The sequence below is a fragment of the Salvelinus fontinalis genome, unplaced genomic scaffold (genome assembly GCF_029448725.1).
Source record: "Salvelinus fontinalis isolate EN_2023a unplaced genomic scaffold, ASM2944872v1 scaffold_0233, whole genome shotgun sequence".
NCBI lineage: Eukaryota > Metazoa > Chordata > Actinopteri > Salmoniformes > Salmonidae > Salvelinus > Salvelinus fontinalis.
In genome coordinates this window covers 180,572-197,539 of record NW_026600442.1, presented here as the reverse complement: position 1 = coordinate 197,539, position 16,968 = coordinate 180,572, and the positions used below count along the sequence as shown (strand labels likewise).

Genomic DNA, 16,968 nt, shown 5'->3' with positions numbered 1-16,968 from the left:
GTCCCCTCTACCCCCAATGAGTCTGACTGAGTCTGTCTCACTCCAAGTGTTGGCTTGATGGGTTTCTCTGATCTGGTGTTAGCGCACAAGGCCACAGCAATTTACACCAGCTACCTTTTAAGAGCTGTGACAGGGACGGGAGAGACTGTGTGTGTGTGTGTGTGTGTGTGTGTGTGTGTGTGTGTGTGTGTGTGTGTGTGTGTGTGTGTGTGTGTGTGTGTGTGTGTGTGTGTGTGTGTGTGTGTGTGTGTGTGTGTGTGTGTGTGTGTGTGTGTGTGTTGGGGATGGGTGTAAATGCGGAAGTGCTAACCGAGTGTTTGTTCTCTCTCTGTATCTCTCTCTATGTGTATCTCTCTCTCCCTGTATCTCTCTCTCTCTCTGTATATATCTCTCTTTTGCTCTATGTCTCTCTCTCTCCCCCTCCCTTTCTCTGTCTCTCTCTCTTCCCCCCTCTCTCTCTCTCCCCCCTCTCTCTCTCCCTCTCTTAGAGAATGCATTGATCTCTGCTTAGTTTAGTTCTATCAGTTAGTTAGTCAGTAGGACATCCCATAGTCAAACAGACAGTCAGACAGACAGTCAGACAACAACCAAACAGACTGTACATATCCCAGGACACCAGCATCACTAACAGCCACTAATGCTCATACCATAAAACCCCACAGCGGGAATGACGTCAATAAAAGCCATATCAATAATCAGAGGGAGCCGCGTCCCATCCTCATCCACCATCCATGCCAAGCTGATGAGCGAGCCCACGGAGGCATAATCGTAAAGAGACACAATTTGCCGTGTCTTCCACCGGCTCTCCTGGAGGAATAAGGCCGTGAAGATAATAACTATTAGTGAACGACGGCACTTTGTAGTGGGGATTCCAGCTGTGGCAGTCTGCATTAACATACAGATGGAATGTGTATATAGACTGTTAATATGTACACGGTGGTGGTGGGGGGGGTGCGTGAGACAATCAGACCCTCGCCACAGAGGCACGCGGCCGTGACCTCATCTCGTGCCTCATCACGGAGAACGAAGGGCCTGAGGGGAGAGGGACACAAAACAGAGAGAGGAAGGGAGGAGAGAGAGAGAAAGGGAGGAGAGAGAGAGAAAGGGAGGAGAGAGAGAGAAAGGTAGGAGAGAGAGGAAGGGAGGAGAGAGAGAGGAAGGGAGGAGAGAGAGGGGAAGGGAGGAGAGAGAGAGGAAGGGAGGAGAGAGAGAGTGCGAAGGGAGGAGAGAGAGAGTGCGAAGGGAGGAGAGAGAGAGTGCGAAGGGAGGAGAGAGAGAGTGCGAAGGGAGAAGAGAGAGAGTGCGAAGGGAGGAGAGAGAGAGTGCGAAGGGAGGGGAGAAAGGGAGGAGAGAGAGAGCGGAAGGGAGGAGAGAGAGAGCGGAAGGGAGGAGAGAGAGAGAGGAAGGGAAAGGAGAGAGAGAGAGTGAGAGAAGGGAGAGAGAGAGAGAGAGAGGAAGGGAGGAGAGAGAGAGTGCGAAGGGAGGAGAGAGTGCGAAGAGAGATGAAGGGAGGGGAGAGAGAGCGCGAAGGGAGGAGAGAGAGAGCGCGAAGGGAGGAGAGAGAGAGCGCGAAGGGAGGAGAGAGAGAGCGCGAAGGGAGGAGAGAGAGAGCGCGAAGGGAGGAGAGAGAGAGCGCGAAGGGAGGAGAGAGAGAGATAGGAAGGAGAGAGAGAGGAAGGGAGGAGAGAGAGCGCACGAAGAGAGGAAGGGAGGAGAGAGAGCGCGCGAAGAGAGGAAGGGAGGAGAGAGCAAGAAAGGGAGGAGAGAGAGAAAGGGAGGGAGAAAGGAAGGGAGGAGAGAGAGAGCGCGAAGAGAGAGGAAGGGTGGAGAGAGAGAAAGGGTGGAGAGAGAGAAAGGGAGGAGAGAGAGAGGAAGGGAGGAGAGAGCGCGAAGAGAGAGAGGAAGGGAGGAGAGAGAGAGCGCGAAGAGAGAGAGAGGAAGGGAGGAGAGAGAGAGCGGGAAGAGAGAGAGGAAGGGAGGAGAGAGAGAGCGGGAAGAGAGAGAGAGACTTGTTGCTGTTTTGCTGGACACAGATTAATAAAACGAGTCCTGGAATAAAAAGCATTCTAGTAGGGTTACTCCATTTAAAGTGCTTTTCAGTCTGATCTAGTCTTAATCTGTGTCTGGGAAACCGGCCTTCATGTTATAACAAGTCGTAATAACGGCTGACTTTAAGTCCAGGTGTCCACAGCTGATATGTTTCATAGCTAAACTGAGCTAACTGGCCAACCCAGAACTAGAAGACATAACATTTCTGAAAGAGAAAGAACCTGTTCAATTGACGATTCAACAATATTCCTCTGTTGTTATCAGGTCAACATCAGGGCAGAGGGTCTGTCAACCGGTAAAGTGTGTGTGTGTGTGTGTGTGTGTGTGTGTGAAGGTCCCTCTTTGTAAATAATGTCTTCACAACTTGCATCACAACAGCTGTGTCTGTCAGGAAAGTGCCAGTGTGTTCTCCTTCCACTGATGCATCTTTCATTAAGAGGACATTACCTCATGAGATCCTATCAAGGTGTTCATAATCCCATGACATACTGGGCCAGACACTGAGGACTTTCCATTGGCTTTCTCCCAGGAAATTACCAGGGCTCAACCATGCTCTAGTCTAGTGTCGTCTGACCTGGTAGGAATACTTCTGAAATACATATTTCCTTCCTCCCTGCAATGAATACCTGTCTCTCTGTGTGTCTCTCTTTCTTTCTCTCTGTGTGTCTCTCTCTCTGTCTCTCTCTCTCTGTCTCTGTGTGTCTCTCTCTCTCGTTTTTGTAAAGAGCTGTTGTAACGCTGTAAGGGGCCTCTGTACTCACCCTTTCCATTTTGAGGTGTGTGTGTGTCTGATCCACTCCCTCCCACCATCCCCTTGTCTCTGATTGTGACTTGATTGACATCTCTTCTTCTCCTCTATTCCCCACCGGAGGGCCCTCATTGTCAACGAGCCTTTTAGCACCTTTGTCCCTAACGCAACCCCCCCCTTCAACCCCCCCCGGCCCCGTTCAAACCCCCCTACCCAGAGGTGCCAGATGAGCCCCCTGGTCTGTGACAAAAGGGGCCGTGCGTGTGTGTTGTGTGTGTCGAGTCTTAGACAGTCCCCAACTCCATCAAGGACCCTGACCGCCTCCACTTGCCAAAACCCTGCAGAAACCCCCATGTAAAAATGACTGTTGAGTGTAGTAATCTGAGTGTGTGTTAGGGGGGGTTGGAAGGTGCGGCAGGGGCTGTTAAGGGTGTAAAGAGGTGGAAGGGTTCAGCACTCCTGTGGTGCCCCAGAAGAGAGAGAGAACTGAGATTTAAAGTCCCATCCTTCACGCAGCGTCACCACTGGGACCCGTGCGTGTGACAGGATTTTAAAAGGACTCCAATCTCCTCCACTTGTTTACACATTAGCAAGATGGAAGGTTTTCTCAGCGTCTCAGACATTTCTGTGTCGACACTTTAACACCGGGGCCGTTCTTATCACACTTGACCCCTAGGGCCTCACACTGAACATAGTAAGGCTTCTTACTCAGGAAGACTACACAAAGTGAAATAGGAGAATTTAGAACATTCTGGATTTGGGGGAGTGGGCTGTGTTTACCAGTTGAGCATAACCATGCAAACATCTTTTATATAATGATAACTTCTTATTCATAATTCTAATTCATAAAAGCCTAATGGCAGCTGTTTTTACTCTCTGTGTGTCATAGAATTTAAACCATTCCAGGCTTGTCAAATCATCATACTGCTGCCCAGAGAATATTCCCCGAGTCTCATTTTCCTCATCATGACAAGAAAGTCTGTGTTTAATAACTACAAGCGTACAAGTTAGTGTAGCCAGCTCCCTTTCAGCACAGGCTCTAGGTAGATATGGTCTTTAGCCATCTCTACGGGTGCCGTTTGGCCCATGTAACGCATCTCTCTTTTAAGTTGATGTACTGGAGTAACGGATCATCTCATACAGAATCCATCTCTCACACACACACACACACACACACACACACACACACACACACACACACACACACACACACACACACACACACACACACACACACACACACACACACACACACACACACACACACACACACACACACACACACACACACACACACACACACACACACACACACACACACACACACTTCGTGGAAGTACTGGAGTAAAATGTCACCTCAAGGAGCCCTCGTCATACACACACACCTCCCTCGTCTGCCAGTCAGTTTCCTTGTGGGAGCTGGAGATTAGCATGCAAATCTGTAAAGACCTAGTTACTCTTCTGACCTTTCAACCTTTTTACTCTGTCTGTCTTCCTCTCTCTCTTTCCCTCCCCACCCCTGTCACACACACACACTCATCCACTGCGTCGCGTTCCTCCAACAACGTCTAATGAGGTGATGACCAGCCACTTGTTATAATTGCTTCCGACTCCGTTTAATTTTCCAAGCTTATTAATCATATGTAGAAGTTATTTAAAATTGCATAAATTAATCTTCGATTAAAAAGCCTATCAAAGAGCTCCAAACAATTAAAGAGTAAGGTAGAATTTCCCCTGGGATTTGTGGCAGTTTTATTTGAACGGCCCATTCAGGTGATTATCCCACTTTGATGCGCTGAGACTGTGATTAATGTAGTGGTACTTTTGAAATGAGTTTTCTCCCTCTATCCTCCACGCGGCTCGTTGGCAAGGTAAAGCTGTAGCACCTTAAATGACCTAACTAAAGAGTATTTATTCCATTTGACTCTTAATAACGTCCTCCTGCTTTTCGGCTTAATTCTGGTGGCAGGTGTTTTAATTAATGGCGGGTCGCGTGGCCCTGACGTGTGTGTGTGTGTGACATTTAGAAAAGCTTTATTGTCCACGCATTGTGGAGATTTAGCTGGCCTTGAAAAAACATGGTGTGCGTGTGTTAATTTTAGCCTGAATATGACACCATCTCAACTGGGATTCCAATAATAACTTTGTCCGAGTTAGTGGGTTTTCTCCATGTCTGTCTTTAAACTGGGTGTGTGTGCGTACGTCTGTGTGTATCTGTCTATGAGGTATTAAAAGGGCAGAAGCCAAGCCCCCCCCCTTCATTCAGGTCAGATTCCATCAGACGTGGCCAGTCTGTTAGGGTTAGGGTTGAGAGCAGAGGTGGAGAGAGAGCAGGAGCTGGATATTAAAGACATTACTCTGGACCCCATCTCTCCCTCCCTTTACTCCCTCCATCTCCCCCCTCTCTCTCTCTCTCTGTACAGGCACAGTAATGATTGATGAGATGGGTACCCAGAACATTGGGGCATCCAAGAGCGTCCACTCCAGCTCTCCCTCTCACACACACTGATATGAGAGTAATTAACCTCAGTCTGTCTTAGCCCCAGCTGCCCATTAGAAGGACACCAGGATTGATGGGGCTCTCCTAGTCCCTCAGACTCACTGGACACAGGACTGGACCGGCCCTGTCTGGACTGGACCGGCCCTGTCTGGACTGGACCGGCCCTGTCTGGAGTGGACCGGCCCTGTCTGGAGTGGACCGGCCCTGTCTGGACTGGACCGGCCCTGTCTGGAGTGGACCGGCCCTGTCTGGAGTGGATCTGAGCGGAACGGACCCGTCAGACTGGACTGCCAGTTATGCGTCTACCTTACTGGTCTTAGGGGTCTAATTTGGGATACGGTTGCAGAACATTGCCTTTTAAACGTAAAATATCTGACAGAATCCAAACATATTGAAATATTCTATTTATACAAACTACACTTACATTACTGTATATAACACCTCAACACCATCAAGTCCTTGTTCCAATGTTACCCTCTGTAATCTATCTTACATTCATTTTTTATTTGGCTAAATTCATTGTCCCCCACACAAGGTCCCTGGTCCTTATATCCCCTGTTCTTGGCCAGATTGGACTCTTATTAACACTGCACTGTGTTTGTTAGTGCCTGTTAGTGAAGGTCCTGTGTCAGGGAAACCAGGGGTGACAAGTCCATTTAAAGAGCGGTGGCTTTGGTCGTTTATCTAATTGTCCCTCTACTCGACACACCAAATAAATGTAGCGGTCAGTCACCGTTGGCCCGTCTCCGTGACAACCCCCACCACTTTCACCCTTGACCCCTGTATGAACCGGCGGAGGTCATCACTGACACATGGCTCTCCAGATGAGGTTGTATCAGTGCATGGTGCTCTTGTCACTGATGTGTCACACGTCATGTGACCTCTGTCACCATCTCCACAGTGCTAGTTGGACTCTATATGGTTAGGATTATATGCATTTGGTGTTTGTATAGTTTGAGCATTGGTTGATTGATTATGGGAAGCCTTGGGCTGGAGTCTTGGTGTAGCAGTTATTGTCCTGACTGAATGTGTCTCTCTGGTGACACCATAGTGCCACCCTGAACCTCAACACGTTGGCCCCTCAGGGGTGCGTGCTTAGTCTCCTCCTGTACTCCCTCTTCACCCACGAATGTATGGCCTCTCACGACTCCCAACACCATCATTAAGTTTGCAAATGGAACGACGGTGGTAGGCCTGATCAACGACAACGATGAGACAGCCTATAGGGAGGAGGTCAGAGACCTGGCAGTGTGGTGCCAGGACAACAACCTCTCCCTCAACGTCAGCAAGGCAAAGGAGCTGATTGTAGACTACAGGAAATGGGGCCGAGCACGCCCCCATCCACATCGATGGGGCTGCAGGGGTGCGGGTCGAGAGCTGCAAGTTCCTCGGTGTCCACATCGCTAAGGATCATGGTCCACACACACCAACAGTCATGAAGAGGGCACAACAACGCCTCTTCCCCCTCAGGAGGCTGAAAAGATTTGGCATGGGCCCTCAGATCCTCAAAAAGTTCTACAGCTGCACCATTGAGAGCATCTTGACTGGCTGCATCACCGCTTGGTATGGCAACTGCTTGGCATCCGACCGCAAGGCACTACAGAGGGTAGTGCGTACGGCCCAGTACATAACTGCGATCGAGCTCCCTGCCATTGTTAGACTCCAGCCACTCCTTGTTATTAAGTATGTATACTGAAAAAAATATAAACGTAACAATTTCAAAGATTTTACTGAGTTACAGTTCATAGAAGGAAATCAGTCAATTCAAATAAATTCATTAGGACCTAATCTATGGATTTCACATGATTGAGAATACAGATATGCATCTGTTGGTCACAGATACCTTAAAAAAAGGTAGGGGCGTGGATCAGAAAACCAGTCAGTATCTGGTGTGACCACCATTTGCCTCATGCAGCATGACACGTCTCCTTCACATAGAGTTGATCAGGCTGTTGATTGTGGCCTGTGGAATGTTGTCCCAGTCCTCTTCAATGGCTGTGTGAAGTTTCTGGATATTGGTGGGAACTGGAACACGCTGTCGTACACATCAATCCATCCCAAACATGCTCAATGGGTGACATGTCTGGTGAGCATGCAGACCATGGAAGAACTGGGACATTTTCAGCTTCCAGGAATTGTGGACAGATCCTTGTGACATGGAGTCATGCATTACCATGCTGAAACATGAGATGATGGCAGCGAATGAATAGCACGACAATGGGCTTCAGGATTTCATCACTGTATCTCTGTGCATTCTAATTGTTAGCGATAAAATGCAATTGTGTTCGTTGCCCGTAGCTTATGCCTGCCCATACCATAACCCCACCGCCACCATGGGACACTTTGTTCACAACGTTGACATCAGCAAACCTCTCACCGACACGACGCCATAATTGTAGTCTGCGGTTGAGGTCGGTACGACGTACTGCCAAATTTTCAAAAACGATTTTGTAGGTGGCTTATGGTAGAGAAATTAACATTCAATTCTCTGGTAACAGCTCTGGTGGACGCTCCCGCTCGTCAATTCTGACTGTCCTTGAAAATAATTTAAACAAAAATCCTAAAGGAGATCGGAACTGATCTCCTTTCTAAGAGGAAAAGAAATAGATTATTTTTAGTTCAGTGTGTTTTTATTGACCAATGTGGTAATTTTCCCAGATGTTCTGAGAGATTGGCTTTTCCATTGGTCGTGACCTATGTACAGTATACTCTAATCACTGGATCCATACCTGAGACACAATTAATCTCTCTCCATCTCTCTACCTTCTCTGTCTGCAGGACCATGCCTTCATCCTGCTCTACGATGATGGCAATGCAGAGGTGGTGTCCATGTGGGTGTGTCGCTGCCTAGAGGAGAGGAGAGCCCAGGCTCAGGGACAGATGTGACCCCGTAAACACAGGAGACCACAGAGAAGTTAGGGGTCCAGGGTATTATGTAGGGCCAGGATGATACCGGTATCTCTATACTCGTTAATATCGTGGCAAAGAAACAAAACACAAAGCGCTTTTTAACTTCGTTAGGACACAGCCCTAATGTTGAAAACAAACATATTTTCATCCAGAGTCACATTTATTTATTTTCTATCTATAGCTCACAATATTTTACATACAGCAGGTGTTTAAAGGACTAACGAGTTTGGTCTGCTTTGTGTTTTCATTTTTGCCATAGAAACAATATTGCGATACTTGTATCGTCCCGGCCCTAATATCATGCCCCAATCTCTCTGGACTTTGACCATTCGTGAACCCCAGGAGTGGACAGTATATATCAAAGACACGGCTTCTAAAACGTATTGAAGACGTCCATGGTGTAAAGAGGGCGTCTGTACGTCCAACTTCAGTAAGCCAAGAGGATACTGTATCTTTACAACTGAACGTTAGTTGCAAGTGGAACTTTGTTATCTGGGCCCTTAGCACGTTGACTGATGTCTTGATGGTGTATCCTGGTGACTCTTACACTCCAAACCTGGCTCTGTGTTGACGCTGCTTTATCAATGAATTTTCAATTGAGTGGGACTTATTCCGTGACTGTTTGCCTACTTAGTTATTTCTAACTCAGAGAGACTTTAGACAGAATGTCAGAGTAAGTGATCAACGATGAGATGGGACTTGAAAACCCAAATGCAATAACAAAGAAGTGCTATTTTCCAGGATGACGCTCGGATAACCTGTTACGCTTTATTGTTGGCAGCTTTCTAGTGAATGTCGAGGTGTGTATGGCAGTAACCCATGTGTGTGCCTAATGTTTTTATAATGACGTTTCTTTGACATTACTTTACCTCATCGAGATACACTATATATACGAAAGTATGTGGACACCACTTCAAATTAGTGGAATTGGCTATTTCAGCCACACCCGTTGCAGACAGGTGTAGAAAATCGAGCACATAGCCATGCAATCTCCATAGACAAACAATGGCAATAGAATGGCCTTACAGAAAAGCTCAGTGAATTTCAATGTGGCACCGTCATAGGATGCCACCTTTCCAACAAGGCAGTTTGTCATATTTCTGCCCTGCTAAAGCTGCCCTGGTCAACTGTAAGTGCTGTTATTGTGAAGTGGAAACGTCTAGGAGCAACAACGGCTCAGCAGCAAAGTGGTAGGCAACACAAGTTCACAAAATGGGACCGCCAAGTGCTGAAGCGCGTAGTGTAAAAATCGTCTGTCCTCGGTTGCAACGCCCTACCGAGTTCCAAACTGCCTCTGGAAGCAACGTCAGCACAATAACTGTTTGTCGCAAGCTTCATGAAATTGGTTTCCATGGCCAAGCTTCGGCTTGTGTAGTGTAAAGCTCGCCGCCATTGGACTCTGGAGCAGTGGAAACGCGTTCTCTGGAGTGATGAATCACACTTCACCATCTGGCAGTCCGACAGACAAATCTGGGTTTGGCGGATGCCAGGAGAACGCTACCTGCCCCAATGCATATGGTCAACTGTAAAGTTTGGTAGAGGAATAATGGTCTGGGGCTGTTTTTCATGGTTCGGACTATGCACCTTAGTTCCAGTGAAGGGAAATCTTAACGCTACAGAATACAATGACATTCTAGACGATTCTGTACTTCCAACTTTGTGGCAACAGTTTGGGGAAGGCCCTTTCCTGTTTCAACATGACAATGTCCCGTGCACAAAGCGAGGTCCATACAGAAATGGTTTGTCGAGATCGTGTGGAAGAACTTGACTAGCCTGCACAAAGCCCTGACCTCAACCTCATCGAACACCTTTGGGATAAATTGGAACGCCGACTGCGAGCCAGGCCTAAATCGCCCAATAGTCCCCACAGCAATGTTCCAACATCGAGTGGAAAGCCTTCGCAGAAGAGTGGAGGCTGTTGTTATACCAGCACAAGGGGACCAACTCCATATTAATGGCCATGATTTTGGAATGAGATGTTCGACAAGCAGGTGTCCACATACTTTTGGTCGTGTAGTGTACAATGGCCTCAGTGGTAGTAGTGATACAGGGCGACCATTTTGCTCACATATGTGTCTAAATATTTTGCTGTGTGAAAATCATCTAGATAATTGTTGCAATGATTGCTTCACTGTACCGCAGCCCCTAAGTGCCATGGAGAATACACTGAGCGCAGATTCATGACAGTCATGCTTGCACCATTACTACAAAGAAAATGGCTTGTTACTTCAAATATTTTTTATTGTGCTCTTAAATTCCCTTGTGTGCTGCAAAATGTTTCAACTTTGGTGCACATGTGCTCCTTGTAAAACGTAAAGGTCAGCGTAGAGCCCTGTAGTAGTAGTAATAATAGTACTGGTAATAATAGTAGTAGTAGCAGTAACAGTAGTAGTAGCAGTAGCAGTAGTAGTAGTAGAAGCACTGCTTGGGGATCCTAAACTTTATCAGGCCGCATTGTGGGGACTCTTCAACCACTCAGTGCCATGGAGTTCTATTCTTCCAAACCTGTTAATGATGCAACACAAACAAACTTCACAACAACCAAACAGCTTTGAGAAAAGTCTTAAAGTACTTTCCATTTTGTATTTATGTTAATTTGGAGACGAGCATCGGATTTTTGTTGATGATTCCATTAACCCACCACCTGTATAACCATACTTATATTATCCCTCAAACATACTCCTTAACGTGGAACTGACAGCATTTTAACTACTTTGCAGATATGAAACAAACAATCATATCAGTAAAAAATATACAATTCCCAGTTTATGCTACAAAACCAACTTGTCAGAGGTTTTAAAAATAGGTTATATTTGACAAGAAAATCCATGACGTACAGTAAGGCATTGTTTTCAGAATAAATGGAAATAGTTCAATGCGTGATTAATATAGTCGCCATCAGGTTGTAAATCACAGCTGGTCTGGTACACTGTTTGCTGTCTCCACCCAATTCGGGATGCTTGGTTTGTTTCAATGACTCAATATTTTGGACAAAAACAGCTGGGAATGTCAATATATTCAAACTAGCAAGGGCAGTGATCACAAGTCAGTCATGATGTGGCTAATAGGCTAGCATACCTATTTATTTAGCAAGGTAAAAACACAGAGCCAAACGTTAGCTAGCTAGCTTCTGGGAGGTATTGGGTGGATGTCAAGTCATTGGGTGAGTGAGTGACCGACTTTTTCCCCTCCGTTTTTTGGTGGCTACAGCTAGAGATGCAGGTGTCATTTGGTTAGCTAGCAAGAAATGTGAATCGCTTTGCTAGCTAGCCATGTTGAGCTAGCTATGCTGACTGTTATCCAGTTAGCATATATCTTGCATTCGTAAATTCATTCTGGCTATCTACTCCGATTTCAGAGCACTCTCGTCTGAGTGTGCCAGGGCGCAGAACAACTGATGAATTTACGAACGTGTAACACCAGCTGAATATGACCGTGTCAGTAAACGTAAGCAAAAAACGTAATTCAATTGTTGCCAGCAGCACAGTTAGTCACTAACTCTCTAGATAACATGAAAACAGCCTAACCAGCTTTGCTAGGGTGCGTAAAATGGTCAGCGTGAGATGTTCTCTCATTTGTGTCGAAGTAGAGATAGCTTGGGTGCTTGACTGCGGTAGAGGAACGCTGGGATCAACCCTCCTCCTCGGCCGGAGCACTTACGCTCGAATTTACAGACAATCTGACAACGCTCCAAATGCATGAATGCCGAGTGCACTAACACACGGGAAGCAATTTACAAACGCACCCTTAGTTGTCAATCAAATGTATTTGGCATCGATCAAATGGAAAGGCAGGCAAATTCCCATTCAGTTGTCAAAACCTGGGTTGGGACAAGGATGCAGGCAGGCTGCAGAACAGTGTGCAGGCTACTATTCCCTTTTGTTTATCAGTGCAATTATGACTGCCAACTAGCTGAAATCATTTGAGAGGGTTTATCTAATGTTCCCTCATTAGATTTTAGCTCATCTCGCTCTGGCTAGCATTAGTTGTTGATCTTGTTGATGTGTATAACTGAGGAAGAGAGACTACCTTTTCATGGTTGTTTGATCAATGACTGTAAAGTTACCAAATGTAAGAAGGCTCCTGTGGTATTTACATACATTTATTTGCAGAAATAAATGCAGGTGTATTTTGTGGCTTTTGGCGAATGCGTTCTAATGAGCTAAAGTCGCGCTGTTGCTACTGCCTGTAAACACACACACACAGTCCAGTTCAAAGTAAAGGATGGCAGGGCCCTGTGACAAATTGCTTATTTGCATAAAGGCCTACTGTAGCTCTGATTGGCGCACCAGTCTGTGTAGACGCCGGTCCTGGACGAGACAGACGTTTTTAATAGGTTTTATTTACTGCAGTGTCTACTCATTGTCCAAACACAGACACTTTCCCATTTTATATTGCTATAGAATTTTCACAAATGCCTTACTCTACGTCATTCTATACAAATGTAAAAATTACCATATCTAAGTGCTCGCTTGCCAGAAAAGGTAAATTTTTTAAAAAAAAATAGATATAAAAATTGTGTAATTGTTCCTGGGGGTGTATATGGACAGGACTTTAATAAGATTGCAAGTTGTTAAAATGCTGTCAGCTCCACTTTAATGCCTAGGTTGCTTGGTGCAGACGGTATTGCATTTTCTTAATGAATATTTCAATAGAGAAACCTGGACCAGTTGTGTGTGTGTGTGTGTGAGGGGATTATATTTAAAGAGAAATCAGTTAAAGGAGTCATTCACAGTTCAGAACAATCAGCTTTTACTCCTGTTTTATTTTACATGCTACACTGGAAATATTAGCTTCACTTTGTTCTCCAAATTATTCCTGGCAATGAGAGGTTTGGCAGCACTCTCCAGTGCTTTAATAGATGGTTCTGTAGTAAGCGTCTCACAGAAGGAGTGCTGATTTAAAACCCGTTTTGCCTTTTAGATCCCAACGGTAAGATTACATGGACTGGGAGGGGGGGGGGACCTGATCCTAGATCAGCACTCCTACTCTGAGACCCTTGACACATACGGACAAAAAAGCTATCTGGTATGCAGAGACTCTGTTAGACAATGTAGTGACAACCTTTCATACAGTTGTCTCAGACTTTGCCGTAATGTGATTTAAGTGGCCTTCTGTGAACACCCAGTCTGAGTATGCCAGTTGAAATGGTTTAATGTGTTGTTGTGCAATGTGATATGTAAATTCACCATTCATTCATTTGATCAGGGGAAGAGAGTGCAATAATATAACCGCGTCAACAATAACAAAAAGTTAATGTCCTTGTATTTCTACGACCAATAATGTATTCTCTCTTCGCTGAAAGATTGCCCAGTGTTTTTTGCAATAACCATGAGCGTTTTTAAAATATAAGCTGTACCCAGTCACCCATGACCATGAAAAGTATTCTATGTCAAAACTAGCTGTAGCAAATTGGATGCCTTTTGAGTTTGAATTGGTTCGTGAACTGGATTAATTGATGAATGAGACATGGATTAAAGTGATTCACTTTTGATAATAACAATTTAGTTGTGTTTTTTTTACAAGATGACCTTATTATGTCCTTTAAAGTTCAGTCTGTATTTCAGTTTGGGTTTTTATTTGGAAATTATAGATATTTTTTTTTTTTTCTGTAAATCTAAACCACAGAAGGAGTTCACATCTCAGTGTGACTCCAGGATAAAACAAAAGTTGATGTATTTTGCCCTCTGAGTCAGATTTTTAACCCTGGGCATTTCAAGACAACTAAGGACCAGTGTTTTTTGTTTTTGCACCGAGTTAAGACAGATGCCCTTGGGTGAAAATGCCAATAAAAAATGTTGCGCACAGCCTGAAGTGAGGGCGTCTTTGCCTGCAAAGACAGAACGTTGGCGGAGTAGTTTTGCCATCCCTCTGCTGGTTTTGGTCTGTACCTGTGGAACTAAGAATATTAGGAACACTGCCCTGCAAAGGGGTACTGTTCTTGAGACGTTAAACCACGTTCAACCAGGTGTGTGGAGACTCAAGCTAGCTGTTAGCTAGCCACTTATCAACTTCATCATCTGCATCCCCATTACAACATAAGGCCACAGCAAAGTGTTTGCATATTGTCAATAATTACAGTCTAGCACCGTGGTTCCCAAACTGTGGGTCAGGACCCACTTTGGGTCGAGGCAGGGGTCCAGGTGGGTTGCGGAATTGCATTTTTTTGTGCATTCCACAAATACATTTTTGTGATAGAAAAATGCTTTAAGTGTAAGTTTAAACCACTAAAACTAACTAGAAAGTATGCAGAAAAGATAATGTACTATATATTTTAAAATTATAGCCTATGGCCTTTGAGAACTTACAATCAACCAAATAAAAGCTAGACAATCGCCATTGATTTTGTTATAATGTTTGAACACAAGAACACAGCATTAGTCATGTCAAAATGTGTAGAATTGCAGGATATGAGTGTAACTGCTAAATGTTCTCTCAGCTCCATGGCGAAATGTATAGAATTTGAAAAAATGTGGCTTTAAAACTGCAACATTTTATTTCAGCTCCATGACTAAATGTGTAGAATTGCAGGAAATGTGCAATTCTCTTCACTGCCAAAATTATATATTTTTAGGCTGTATATTTTTTGCACCAGGGTCACAAAAGATAATGTCATTGGTGGGTCAAGAAGCCAAAAAAGTTTGAGAGCCCATGGTCTAGTTAGTACATGGTGGGATCATTACAAAGACCAACATCCAACCAACCATCTGGAGGACCTTGTTACCAGGGCCCCCTCCTCACCCCCAGGATAGCTCTCAGGGCCTTTAGGGAACTCAAGCCCCTACACCACAAAGGCACAAGTAAGTAAGTAGACTATGTACTGTAAGTATCCAACCCAATCATGTTTTTTTCGCAGCATAAAAGTGGGATGTCGGTGCAGTAATAGATTGTTAGTAGAGTTGGTCACAACTGATGAGGTCTCAAGTGACTCTATCCACTCCCTCTCTCTGCTCTGATGATTATCCATTTTGTGTGGATTCAAATGTACCCATGCAGATAATCAATTTGATAAACAGCCTACTTTTTTCTAGGATTGTTTGGAAATTGATAAAGTCTTCGAAATGAACATTTGATACCATGCAAATTGTTTACTAAATAGAAAGAGTAAAACATGATGTATAGCGATGTTAAATGTTGACCTATTGTCTGATGAAAACGTGGATGCTCAATCTCGTTTTACCATCAACATCCCCGTTGGGATATTGACCGGGTTTTGTTTGGAGATGCGTCTCCATTTTACTCAATCCCGGGCCTTAATATTCCCATTTGCCACCGAGGCACGCGCCCTTATTGTATCGCCTGGTGACCTTTTTACAGAGCAGTCCAAGTTGATTAGCACATCAGGTCAGACAATAGGCGTCGGCGCTGTGCTCCGCCATTACCCGGATCCCTTTATCAATGTCCAGTAATTAAAATGTCACCGTTTAATTTGAGTCAACGCGTTCCTCTTGGAGCAATCTTTTCCCAATAAAAAGTGTAATCGAAATGCTCTTTTCACTTGAAACCAAAAGGACTCGGGGAGCCCATTTAAGTGTAGCCTATCAGCACAGGGAGATCAATATGTAAGAAGCGGATTGATTGGCTTCTAAAATGGAATGTATAGGGGTCACGGTTTTATAGGGTGCTGATACAACTGTTAATTATAGAACATTCGCTCTCGATCGGTTCTGTTATTAAACTTCTCCTGAATTAGGCACATTTGATTTATGTGACAATCTTTTCCACTTGGAACTTGCTTTAAGGCCATGAAGGCTTTTTACCTAAAGGACTGATTTACCTTGAATTAAATGTTTAATATAGCCTACTTTTATTTATTCTTTTGAAATGCCTCTAGAAGTAGATTTGATTGAAATAAGAGTTAGTTAAGTGTATGTTAATAGACAATCAGAAAACATGTAACTAGTATCAGTAAGTAAACTGGAACCTATGTCTCGTTTGCGTTAATAGACCATGAGCCTATATGTGTTTTTATTCTGATTCACTCCAAGCTTAGCAGAGTGTACACTGGACCAGCCTATGTTAGTCAAAATATAACATTGATCAACGCTTAGATTGCCATATGTTGCCTAGCGTAATTTCTCAATTTTACGAAGTGTAGACCTATACCTATTTCGTAGGCTACATTGTGGTCATGGTTTAGCAGCGAACTCTAATTCATCGGCATATATATATAGATCACTTTAATGGAATTATAGTTTATTCAGATTAATTCATGTTACATTTAATCAAGTTGTCAAATATACGTGTGTGGTCCCTTTTCGGGTTAGCACCAAGAACATAGATGGAGCCGCACCAGCCTCTGAAGATGTCTCACCTCCAATTTGGCTATTGGCACTCTCCGAACCACCGTAGAGCGCGAGGAGAGATGCTACTTGTTATTAATGCCTTCATTCATACACCCGTATAGGCGAAGCCCCTTTTAACTCCTCTCTGTTTATGATCTGTTGTTGGCTACTTCAATATATGATAGAGTGCAAATAGTAGCCTAGCCTACTCTGGTCTATATATGTATGTCACTCACATCCTAATTCATTATTTACTGTCATTTTAGTGTAGGTTGTTACCATGTCTGCCATTTGCTGTGACAAAATGTGGGATTTAAGTTTATTTTGGTCACATTGGTTTATGAAGGAAAATAACTTTCCAATAATGCATCGAAAACTGGAATACAGGCTACTTGGTGTAGCCTGCTCTTATGTTGTAGCCAAAGTTCATGTTATTGAAGTGATAGAATAAAGAATGTCACCTGTCAATATCTAAT

The 16,968-nt window shown here is 44.5% G+C and overlaps 1 protein-coding gene across 2 annotated transcripts in view; it reads left to right on the top strand.

The window, feature by feature from the left end:
* Positions 1 to 13,710, top strand: part of LOC129844819 (dual specificity mitogen-activated protein kinase kinase 5-like) — a 79,211-nt gene extending 65,501 nt beyond the window's left edge. For both annotated transcript variants that reach the window (XM_055912973.1, XM_055912972.1), the window contains exon 17: positions 8,076 to 13,710. In XM_055912973.1, the coding sequence (XP_055768948.1) occupies positions 8,076 to 8,183 (108 nt within the window). In that variant the 3' untranslated portion in view covers positions 8,184 to 13,710. The remainder of the gene's footprint in view (positions 1 to 8,075) is intronic.
* The last annotated feature ends 3,258 nt before the right edge of the window (positions 13,711 to 16,968 follow it).